Raw genomic sequence first — 13063 nt, forward strand, 5'->3', positions numbered from 1 at the left:
TGGAATTCACTAACATTGGAGTGTGGGAACAAACCTTACAAATAAATAATTCTTACAACAAATTCATAACTTGTAACTCATCAATATTTTATCATCAAATATTTCATATAAAAAAAAATATCTTTATTTTGTGCGCCATCATAATATATATATATATATATATATATATATATATATATATATATATATAGACACACATTAATTCTATCACATAAACAATTTCCTAGGCTTTTTCGTGATCAACGTTTACGCCCCGTTGACAGGGTTGTGCTGTCTCCTTTTTGGGACTGGAACCTCTTTTTCATTCCCTTTCTTAAGGATGGCTCCTTTTGAACCTAAAAATACACTCCCTTTATAAGGAGCTTCCTTTTTGGATCCTCAATAGTCTACTCCCTTGCTAAGGAGCTATCAAATGTGCACTGTCCCCTTTTCTGGAACCGTCCCTTACTAAGGACTAGTTGTAGTATGATGGTCCATTGCTAAGAACTAAATACAATACTGAGCTTTTAACCACGACTTGCCATATGTTTTCAAAAAACATATTCAATATGCTCACAAAAATAATCCATTCATAATTCTAAAAAATATAAAGATATATTCACACATACAAGTTTAAATAAATTTAGGTTATCCCACAAGTTTTTCAGAAAATGAATAGTCAATGTGCACATCAAGCATTTATAAAATATCAATTTATATATATAATACCAAAATATTTCTTTGATATAAAATAGTTTAATAATCATTATTGTTTTGGGAAAACCCCCAAAATTAGTAAACACCACTTACCTCTTAGTTGCAAAAATAAAAGGAATCAATCACCCTTGAGTCACAATGAATCAGTAGAATTAGAGCCTAGCAACACCAAAAATAGGTCCATCAATACATGAATTTCCCACTAAAATCTGTTTTCATACTTAGACAATATAATCTTAGACAACACTGATATTTCCAAAAGTTTATATTTATTTACGTAACTCTCCAGTTCACTTTCAGCTTTAATCTAATTGTTCTGTTTCACATATTTTTACGATCCATTAACAGGCATGATTGTACTGCAACTTTATAAAACTCTATCATTTCACTATAGGTCTCGCCATCATATATTCTACTATTCCTTAAAAGCCACATGATATATATATATATATATATATATATATATATAGACACACACACACACACACACACACACACACACACACACACACACACACCTATCAGATCAACCTAATATTTATATCTATTAATCAAAAGTAGAAGCCACATATTATAGTATTCTTAATTTATCAATCCGATTGCATATATTTTTCCCTTGATGCCGCTGACATGGTTGTCAAAATTCCGATCTAGATCCTACGATCCTACAATTTTACGATCCCACTTGTTTAAAATGATCTGGATCTTTCAATCGTTTAGGATATGTAGAATCATATAATTCTGACAATCCCAAACGACCTTGGTTTTTTGTAATTTTTTTTAACTTGACAAAAGTCTCAGTTGGATCTAAATGAAAAATAAAATCCCAATAGACCAAGTTTCTCCACTCTAATATAGAGAAGTGTTAGTTGGACCCAAATAAAAAATATTCCAATAGAGTGTCACAATTTGAGGTTTTTGGCATCTTCAAATGATGCTTACAAATGGATGCAGTGATGTATGGTAATTATATTAATGAATATATAATTTATGTGATTATTTAATATACCAATGTGTATTTTTTTTTTTTCAAATAATATAGGATCTTACGATCCACGATCCGATCTTACGATCTACGATCCCACCTACCTCTCACGATCTTACGTAAGATCCCGATTTTGACAACCTTTGGACTTGTACTTGGACCATAACAAAAGTGTGATGGTTTAACGGTCAACAATTGAGGCTATATAAGTGAATACATATTAACCACAAGCACTCTTCTCCTTTTCACATGGTGACAAACTTGAAATGATAAGTCCAAGTCTTTTACTCCATTAGGCACAAATTCAAAGCCTGTGGCCCTTTCCTGACATATTGACCATTCCTTATCTAATATAATACAATTATATGAGTCATTTTCTATTAGTATAATGATAGTCTAGGTTCATGACAATTGCTAGCTATTGACTATTCAAACTTCTTAAATTTAGAGCAAGACAATCATACCTGAAATACTTGTGCACAACTGTAGAGAAGAAAAGAAACAGCTCAAACGTGTGTTACGGCTAAAAACAAAAAGGAACTTTCTTATGTACATACACGTGTAACTTAAAAGGTAAAAGACTAGGGTTATCAAGGCCCATATTTTTACTTATGCCACCTCACTTGGGCTTCATATTTCATAGCATTTATCTTATTTTTAATATCTTAGGCTCAAGTCAATTTAATCCATTTAATTGTAGGTCTCCTTTATAATTTACGTATAATAATTAAATTAATATCAAAATTATGGGGCGTTACAATGCCCACTCTTGCCACAGACAAAACATGATTTATTAGATTGATCTTGTGAAGGAGACCCTTGGTTCTTATTGTAATTTTTATTCGGGTTTCCCCTTCCATGAGATCTATTATTATTTTTGAAAACTCTTTTTTTAGACTTCAATTAACCATTTCTAGGAAAATGATTTTTGAGCATATTATTATTGGCTGAAATAAGGTTTACCTTTGTGGTAGAATTACCATTGCTCTCTTGTGTCATGAATGCATCTTGTCCTCTAGCCTCCTCCTCCACTCGGATGCGTGTGATCAAAGTCTACAAGAATGTCTACTTTTTTTTGTGCCGCAAATTCTTTTGGAACTCCCTCCAAGATTGTGATAGTATTTTAATTATGCCAGTTACAACCAAATTGTCTCCAATCTTTATACCTTCAGATCTCAATTCTGCCACAATCATTTGGAAGTATTGTGCTTGATCCACCACTGATTTTCCATCCACCATTTGGTAACAGAAAAATCTACTAACAGTGTCCTTCTTTACACTAACCTCCTCAACATCATACTTGCTTTGTAAAGCTTTCCAAATTTTCTTGGCCGAATTATAAGTTGTATCATAATAATCATGGAAATGATCGGCAAGACAATTCAAAAGATAAGAGCAACAATTATATTCATCTTTTGTATACTTATTTATTTTTTCTTAATGGAGACTAAATTCTTCCTCACTCATCTCATCGGTAGAAACTTTTGATGGATTCTTGTCAGTGAAGATGTACGCGACTTTGAGAAGACTCAAGTAGAAGGGGATCTTTCATTTCCACCTCTTGAAGTGGGCTCCTTTAAAGCGAAAGGACTTGTTGAGATCTCCATCAGGCTCATTTAGTTTCTCTTTTGTAGGCTCCATGTATTGAATCTCCTTAAAATTATTTATGCAAACACAATAATAATGGAAATAACACAAAAGAGAAATTGAATAATATTTCTGAATATTATTAATTTAAAGAGAAAAATTACATAACACTATTTTGACTGAGGCGCGACACTCGTTCTTTTTGAGGAGATTCAAGCCCTTGGTTGGCTAAACTTTGTAACCAGTACAGACCTTCTTTGATTTGTCTTCCCCAAGATATAACAGCCCAACAAGTGTCGTATAGATAGAACAACCTCTGCACAAAGTGTTTAATCCCAAAACTCCGCTAGAAAGAACACCCTTTCTTGCCAAGAACCTCTCTATTTTTTTAGTGTATATTGCAGTCACTTGGATTCGGTCTGAATGAGTCTATTTTAGGCTCAATGGACCTCATGAAATTACTATCCAAATTAATTTGATTAATTAGGTCCATTATTCTAATGTAGTAGGTGTTACAAGATTAATTGTTAGATATTAATCTGATAGGCTGGAGTTACACAATTAAATGTGAGATAAGGAATTTCTGAAGAATGAAAAAACCCAAACGGATAGTCCATTAAGTGGGTTAATGGCTCTTCATGTTCCATAATAAAAACGAAGTATTAATTCCGGTCATTTACTCATCAACGAATATGGTAATTAATCTGAATGGGTTGTCAAGTAGGAGGAAACAAGAGGCTGATTCATTTATATTTTTGACACCTCCCCCTTACGCACGTATCTAGCTCAATATCTGAGTCAATTCATATTAGCCCATTAATTATCACAATTAAAAGGAATAAAAAAGTTTCTCTCATTTTCAATATGAAATTAAACATTTTCACTAATTCCTCATCTTTCATATTCACTCTCATATCTTTACATTTATGTTGTAATATTTATTCATTTTAATTAATTAATATTAAAATGCTCCAACACTATCCATAATTTTAGTTGTTACATATGGATATGGAAAGCTTGTAAAATATGATGTGTAAGAAAACTTTATATTTTTGGAAATACATTAATTTTAAAACTTATTATTTGCACCAAGGAATAACAATTACATCAATTTTAAAAAAGAATAGTTATTTTTCAATTTAAAGAATAGTTATTTCAATGAGTCCAAATCTTCTATCCCATTTTTCCTGCTCTACTCTATACTCCACCAATAAAAACTTGTCACGTGTTTGCCTAATTAATTAAATACTATTATTAATTAATAACCGTAGCATTAATAAGTCAATAATGATAGTATTTAATTAATTAGGCAAACACGTGACAAGTTTTTATTGGTGGAGTATAGAGTGGAGCAGGAAAAGTGAGATAGAAGATTTGGACTCAATTGCTATTACACATGAATAATTATTCCATTACAGGAGTTATTACAGCATACCAAATGTACCCTTATTGTTTTCTACTCTTAACACGCTAATATCTCTAAGTAGGATTAGTTTCCGTTAGTTAGCCAACTAGGAGTAAGTCTAGTGCCAAAAAAAAATTCACTACTTTTGCCACAACTTGCATATGCGGCGTGTTGTAAGTAGTGCACATAAAATAGTAGTACATATGAGTCTATGATTTCACCAATCACGACTTGCCATTCGGTGAAGTTATAGAATTAATTCTGCTACTAATCTTACTCGCCCACTAGTGTTAACGTTAGTTGGAGGGGATCAAACGTTCCAATCAAAACTTAAAAGCAAAAATAAAAAAAGTAATCAAAAAGACGTCACAATCACATGGCTCTTTTATCTGTTTTCCTCAGCCCTTGGGTGTGAATGGCTTTTCACACCTCTTACGCCTTTCTTTCAACTCCAGCTAGTTGTTTCCATCGTGAATTTGGATATTTTGATTCTTGGTTAATCAGAGCAATATAGTAAAGAAATAAATAGACACGTGTCCTTTGTTGAGTGGAGGAGCAAGGACTGGGACAAAGACCTTGAGACAAAGGATGCGCATTCCCTCCCTCCTACTATATTTGGCATGTTTCATATATTTTTTTTTTTAAGAAAACACCATTTAATAAATTGAGTATTAAGTAACTTAATTTTGGCAAATGAATCTGTATGAAAAGTTAGTAACTTTTGAAAGATAGAATTAATACCAATGAATATTGTGCAACATTTTATTAAGAATTAAGGTACGTTTGGTACATTGAATATAGATTACAACAAGAATGGTAATCTTTATTATCGGAAATAAAATGTATTGTAATGGAATAACTAAACATATTCATTAGTTTGGTTTTAAGTTGTAACCTTAGAATAAAACTTATGATCTATTTTAGGAAATATCACATTTATACAATTATATTACCTAGAAAATAATATATTTTAAATTTTAGAGAGATAAGTTATTTTTTTATGATTTTTTATTTCCATAATTGTTAGGTGGATATGGAAAGTTTATTTATTTGGAAATATATTAATGTTAGAAATTATTACATCTACTAAGGAATAGCTATTACAACCTTTTTAGAGAGGAATAGTTATTCCTCATTTTAAAGAATAACTATTCATAAGAAATGACTATTTCCTATAATAAAAATATAACCATACTATTGAATAGCTAAATCATAAGAATAACTGTTACATTACAGTGCCGATTATAGTCTACCAAACGTGCCCTTCATGTTTTCCTTCCCTATGCCAAACTAACTTATAAATCTCTTTCAGTTTCTTGCTACTCTCCTTACGTATAGTTTGTTTGCTTGAGAGAGATAGAGGAAGAGAGAGTATGGGGAAAAAAATTACTCTGAGGCTTTTGTTTGTGATAGCTTTGCTTGTATTGGGCAATGTAGGTGTAAAAGCTAAAGCTAGAAAATTTTCATCAGAAATCAACAGAAAATTGAAGCTTCTCAACAAGCCAGCAATCAAGAGTATTAAGGTTTTTTCTTTTCTTTTTTTTTTTCTATTAAACTTTCCACTGTCCTCCTATACAAAGATGCATAGACACTATGGGTTCTAGTGGACTTAATCGATGAAATCTCTTTTATCATCTAATAAGAATTTTGGTATTCAAAGCTTGCTGACACCAAGAATCAATTGGTGTCTTGATCTAATGATAAAGAGCAATATCACATAACAGATACCACAGGTTAAAATTGTGTAGTATCTATCAACAACAACAACAGAAAAAGGAGGATAGACACTTTGAAATTTTCCATGTGTCTGTGTTCAACACGTCAAGGGAAACTCCTACATGTGTGTTCTTATTGTGTTAGGAGGAAAATAATAGTTAAATTTAGAATTTAGATATATTTATATATATTTGGATAACTATTATTTATTTTAGTAACATAAAATAAGCATAGAATATACCTATTAATGACTAAAATCTACCTTTTTTTAGAACCAAACATACACACACTCGCACACAATGGAGGGGGAATGAGGTTCTAACACAAAGGAACACCACAAATTTCACTCAAAAACCATGATAATAGAACAACCTAACGATCTATCACTTTTCTATCCCAAAAAAGAACTACTTAACAATGTATATTAATTAATTGTGATATCCCCACTGCCTCATATTATAATTTTTCAAGAATTTATGTGTATTGTGTCATTCCGTGTTAGTGTCCATGTTTCTGCTCTACATATCTATTATAAATATTAAGAGCATGTTTGCTATGCGGTAATTAGATCTCATAATGGAATGGTAATTCATTTATAGTAGCTATTCAATTATTTGGTTGTATCTTCATTATAGGGAATAGTTATTACCTAAATTGAGGAATAGTTATCACTCTCTAAAGATAGGTATCCCTATCACCGCACACCTCTGGTGCAATGGTCACTCCACATGTATAAATGCTTGTGGAGTGTGGGGGGTAAGGGCCGAGGTTCGGGTCGGGGTTCAAGTCTCTAGGAGGGAGCTTCACACACATTTACATTTGGATTAGGCTATAGTAGAAATTTTATCTTGTATCAAATAAAAAAGAAAAAAAGATAGGTATTCCTTAGTAGGTGTAAAAACCTTTTAAATTAATATATTTTCAAAATTACAAAAATTTTATATGTATCATCTTTTACAAGATTTCTATATGTAACAACTAATTTTACAGCCAAATGTATGAACTATGAATAGGAGTTCTATTATAACATATATATATATATATATATATATATATATTATTCTTGATAATAAATATTAATATTTTTTATAATAAAAAAAAAGATAATAGATTAATATTCCTATCGTAATCTCCCTAGTGCACCAAGCATACCCTAAGTTATTTGTCTAGCCTTACTCTCTCACGTAGTTTTCAATTAAAAGAAAATTAATTTGGACATTTCCTTAATTTCTAATCTATGACAAGATTTGGTTGAACCCAATTCTTTGCCTCCATTTCACTTTTTTTTTTCCTTCTAAATCATACCATTTGAACACTACGACATCTAAAATTGAAATCCTCCATAGGAAAAATCTCATTCAGAGTACCCATGTGGCTCTGCCACAGTAAAATATGTTATTAATACTATTTTTTTTCATACATTAGAGGTTGTAACCCAGAGCAAATCATATCTCGTGGTAGAATGTGGCATAGATTATACTTGTCAATAGGCCAGCACATCTAGGGTGGGAAACGTCAATAGACCAAAATTTCTATTGTTTTGAGCATATAGATTGTATAATTCCCATAAATAATTAACCATGATGTGGTATAAAGTTTAAAATATAGCACTGGCGTAACAAAATGTATATTGAAAGTTGTCTTGTTTATTAAAGTATTATATGTATGGGAGTGCATCACTGTTAGTGCTAGTTATCAAGATATTTTTGTGATTATTAATATATATTTCTTGGATCTAATAGTGTACACATTTTCACATCATTTAAAATTTTAAATGAGTAGACAACACAAAATACATCTTTAAATTTGTAATATTTAATCCAAATAAAAATGGATTCATTTTAAATGAAGAGGATTCTAACGTTATTAACTAAGTATGCTAAGCATTGCCATGGAAGATTTGCCTTTACTTTCTTTGTTGCCTTATTGCTAAATGATGTACTTAAATTATAAAATGAATAAAGCTTCTATAAATTATAAAATGAATAAAGCTTCTATCTTTTAACTTTCATTAAAGGGTTGCTAAGTATTTGCGGTTCGTATAGAGTGAAGATGGAGATATTATCGATTGTATTGACATCTACAAGCAACCTGCTTTTGATCATCCTGCATTAAAGAACCATAAAATTGAGGTACATTTTCTTTCATAACCTTATTTTCTCTTCATATATATTAGATTATCTCTTAAAAATATACTTATATGTGTGTATGATGCAACAAAATGAACTTATTAGTGAAGTTATAAGAAAAAGTCTAGGGCATCTAAAATTATTAATTCCTTCAATGCACTTCTAGAATTGGACTCAATTTTATATAATATTCACTTTACTTTTTTTTATTTTCCTCATCAATACTTAACTAAGCTGACATGTATACTCACCATATAATATAAGAGAAATTATAAGCACACAACTTTTATACCACAACTCTAATATGATAAATTATGAGTAATCGAAAAAAAAAAAAGATTTATTTGAAAGTGATGCTTCACCTCACAATCAATCATTTCAACAAGTTGTAGCATAATATAAGAGAAATTATAAGCATACAACTTTTATGCCACAATTTTGATGTGATAGATTGTGAGTGTTGTGAAAAAAAATGGTGAACTTTATACGAAATTGATGCTTCACTGCTCACAATCAATCATTTCAAAAAGTTGTGGCATAACGTGTGGTCATAGAAGAACTCATAATATAATACTTCCTGTTATTTGCAGATGAGACCGAGCATTAGTTTTCCATCTGATACTACTACAACTGCTAAAAACGAGACATCTCTACCAGTTCTGTCTCAAATTTGGCACAAAAGTGGAAGCTGTCCAACGGGAACCATTCCCATTCGCAGAATTAGGAGGCAAGAATTACTGAGGGCTGCTTCCCTCGAGCACTTTGGAAGGGAAGGCCCGCGGACTTCTTCTGTTGCAAACACAACGAATAACTAAAGAGTCACTTTGTATACCAAAATAATGGCACTAAATTCCAAGTCTTTCCTCCACGTGACCACTCGGTATAATATAAGAGCCTATTGATATCTTTTTTTCTTTTTCTTTTTTCCATAGACATCATATAGTTCTGCACTTGTGCTAATGGACACGAGCTCAGAACAATTTGATTACAATTTTTTTTACATGTTGATTAGATATTATTTATTATCATAAAATTATAACTTTAAAGTAAAAATATATATTTAAATATTCTATAGATGAAATAGATGCACACAAAAAAAGTTATTGAGTATTGTAATATTAACAAAGATTTAGACTAGGTGTAACTTGATTTTGACTATTAATGTTTGTTTGTGTATATTTAAAGATGGATGCAAACATATCAGTGATCAGTGGAAGATTTTTTTTTTTTATAACAGTTTTCTTTGGGAGATATTATCTCGAGCAAAGTATGTATTATTTGAGTAATGCTAGAGATACAAATTTTTTTATAAAAAATTTTACAAATTGCTAATGCTGCCACCAAAAAAAGGAAGAAGAAAGCATCCAACATGCAAGTTTGTTCCAAAAGATTTCGTGATTTTTAACAACAAAATTTTTTAATTTTAAATAATTGAAATCTTGCAACTAGTTAATAAAAATGTTCATGTTGAAATTTTTCCTATTTTTAAATTATATTGATTTTTTTGGTGATGCTTGTGAACCAGGCTGCATATCTTCTTGCAACTGGAGATAGTTATATTGGTGCTAGAGGATTTATAAATGTCTGGAATCCAAGAGTTCAATCTCCTGATGAATACACTACTGCTCAAATTTGGCTTAAAAATGGCTCTGTCGTTACTTTTGAAAGTATTGAAGCAGGCTGGATGGTTGGTTCATTAAACAAAACATTAACCCCATTTTCCAGTACATATTTAATACACATGGTATTAGTTACATTTTCCCCCCTCAAAATTTGGTAATACTGTTTTCTGTTTTTCTAGGTCAACCCTAAGTTATTCAGTGATACTCAACCTCGACTATTTATACGATGGACTGTAAGTACATTCTTGCTAAACCAAAGAGGGGGAAATTGCAATCTTAATTATATTTTGATACTTCGTGTGAGTTTTCCTAAAAAGTCATGTAGTTCAATTAATACCTTGTGGTGTTTTCAATGAAGACATTCCACATTTGAATCTACCTCCCCCGTTTTGACTATCAACTTTTTCCAAAAATAAAAATTTGAATTTTAGATATACAACAAATACAATTATGCAACACTAACAATCTTAGTTTTACTCTGGAAACAAATATTAATTAGCTAAGAAAATATTTTAATTAATTAATTTATTCTTTTTGTACTTTTTTTTGCTTAGCTGGATGGGTATCAGAAGACAGGATGCATTAACCACATTTGCTCTGGGTTTGTACAAACTAGCCAATATTATGGATTAGGTATTGCTTTTCAACCTACATCACAAAAAGGAGGAAAACAATTTGGGGTTGACTTCCGAATTAACCAGGTAAAAAATATGAATGAATCTCCCCCCCCCCCCCCCCACGCTCTCTCTCTCTCTCTCTCCCTCTCTCTCTCTCTCTCTCTCTCTCTCTCTCTCTCTCTCTCTCTCTCTCTCTCTCAACTTACCAACATCATGTACTATATTGTGTCCCAGAAGTTATGGTTGCTCCTAGTATCTTTCATCTCCTTGCAATAAATGGAGTCTAAATCTTCTGTCCCACTTTTTCTGCTCTACCCTATACTCCACTAATAAAAACTTGCCACGTGTTCACCTAATTAATTAAATACTATCATTATTGACTTATTAATGCTACCGTTATTAATTAATAGTAGTATTTAATTAATTAGGTGAACACGTGTCAAGTTTTTATTAGTGGAGTATCAAATGGAGCAGGAAAAGTGGGACAGAAGATTTGGACTCCAATAAATGGTTACTCTCTCTTGCTAAAAGGTAGTTACCCTTTAATAAAGATTTTTAAATGGCCTCCTCACATGCACGTTCTTGCAAAAAGAAGGGAGGAAAAAAAGGAAAAGGAAAAAAAAAAAAAAAACAACCATTGTACGCACATACTAATTAGTAATTGATGCAATGCATAGAAATTTTGTTGACATAATATGATTTTTTTTCTATCTTTTATCTTATGTTTAATATAAAATGTGATCACTATAAGAGTTGTTAACATGAATTTATTATAATTGTATCCGCATATGAAACTATATACTTTTGAACTATTTAAAGAAAATACGGTGTCAAGATTCTAATAGACGGTTTTGATATGAATAAAATTTAAATTCTATTATGTGTGTGTCTATATATATATATATATATATTAATAAAATGAGATAAAAAAGTTAAAATATAAAACTCTTTATCAAATAAAGCTAAGAGCTTTATAGTTCAAGTAGCATTTCCTGGTATTTCCAATTGAGAGGTTTAAATCCTCCCACCCCTAATTGTTGAATTATAAAATAAATAATAAAAAAAGATTTGATCACATAAATGTAGGGGATAGAGTTTTTTGTTTTTGAGAAACTAGGGGATAGAGTTTGTGCTTGACTTGTGTGTACAATTCTTATGCATAAACATACCATTTTTCCCTTTTCTCTTTGAGTAGATGATGATATGTAATGGTTTGTATAAAATCCAATGTTTTGTTTTAGGATCCAAATCAGAGAAGATGGTGGCTATCACTTAAAGATGATGTGATAGGGTATTGGCCCCTTGAAATCTTCAATTCTTTGCAACAGAAAGCCCAAATTGTTCAATGGGGAGGGTATGTTTATAGCAAAAACGTTAAGGGAGTCACACCCCACACTACAACAGCCATGGGGAGTGGAGATTTTGCATCTGGTCTGTGGGGATCAGCATGTTTCATTCTAAACGTTAGAATCGTGGATGACTCTCTCCAGTTGAAGTACCCTAAATCGGTACAGGGTTATACCGAGGAACCCGATTGCTACAGCGCTCTTAATAACCAAACGAATCCTGCACTTGAGCCTATTTTCTACTTTGGAGGTCCTGGTCGAGGTCCTAATTGTCCATGAGAGCAAGAAGATGTGTTTATGTCAACATTTTCTAGCAATAACACCTCTAAAACTTGGTTGATGCCTTCTACATAAAAGGTGTGGATAATTGTGTCTGTTTGGCATTAAGCAAACTGGTTTTTGCTTTTCATCTCAACATTCTTAAAAATAAATAATAAAAAAAAAAAAAAAAACTTGTTTGAAGATAAGCTAACTTACCGAGATCCTTATAGACTATAGCTCAATTAACATCTTCTGAGATAACTTTTATCTATTTGTTTCACCTTTAGCAAATAAGTTACCAAAAACTATGGGATACCAACATACACACTATATGAGTTTGAACGAGTCTATGAGATCCTATAGTCGTCATTTAGAAAATCATATGCTTTATATATATATATATATATATATATATATATATATATATATATATATATATAAAATATAAAATATGGTTTTCTATTAAAAAAAAACATATGATTTTGTGTAAAGTTTTAGAGCCCTTAACATAATATGTTTAACTTAATATTAAGCCAAGTTGATTAACAAGTTTGTTAATTAAAACTAGGTTAAACAAATATGTGTAAAACAAATATAATGCGGAAAGTAAAGAACACAAAGATCTGATGACCCAGAAAAACCAAACCTATAAAAAACCTGGGGATGATTTAGTGTAGCTATCATCAAGGTAAAACAAAT

The 13063-nt window shown here is 31.1% G+C and overlaps 1 protein-coding gene across 1 annotated transcript; it reads left to right on the forward strand.

Moving 5' to 3' along the window:
* Window positions 1-6046: 6046 nt before the first annotated feature.
* LOC142621515 (protein neprosin-like) lies at window positions 6047-12382 on the forward strand. Its single transcript, XM_075794784.1, has 7 exons — window positions 6047-6196; window positions 8435-8521; window positions 9109-9228; window positions 10041-10205; window positions 10320-10373; window positions 10695-10841; window positions 11999-12382. The coding sequence occupies exons 1-7, from the start codon at window positions 6047-6049 to the stop codon at window positions 12380-12382; spliced, it is 1107 nt and encodes a 368-aa protein (XP_075650899.1).
* The last annotated feature ends 681 nt before the right edge of the window (window positions 12383-13063 follow it).

The sequence above is a fragment of the Castanea sativa genome, chromosome 1, assembly GCF_040712315.1.
Source record: "Castanea sativa cultivar Marrone di Chiusa Pesio chromosome 1, ASM4071231v1".
NCBI lineage: Eukaryota > Viridiplantae > Streptophyta > Magnoliopsida > Fagales > Fagaceae > Castanea > Castanea sativa.

Coding starts and splice junctions, on each gene's coding strand:
- LOC142621515 (XM_075794784.1), top strand. CDS start 6,047: ATGGGGAAAAAAATTACTCTGAGGCTTTTGTTTGTGATAGCTTTGCTT. Junction 8,522..9,108: donor TAAAGAACCATAAAATTGAG/GTACATTTTCTT, acceptor TGTTATTTGCAG/ATGAGACCGAGCATTAGTTT. Junction 10,206..10,319: donor GTATTGAAGCAGGCTGGATG/GTTGGTTCATTA, acceptor CTGTTTTTCTAG/GTCAACCCTAAGTTATTCAG.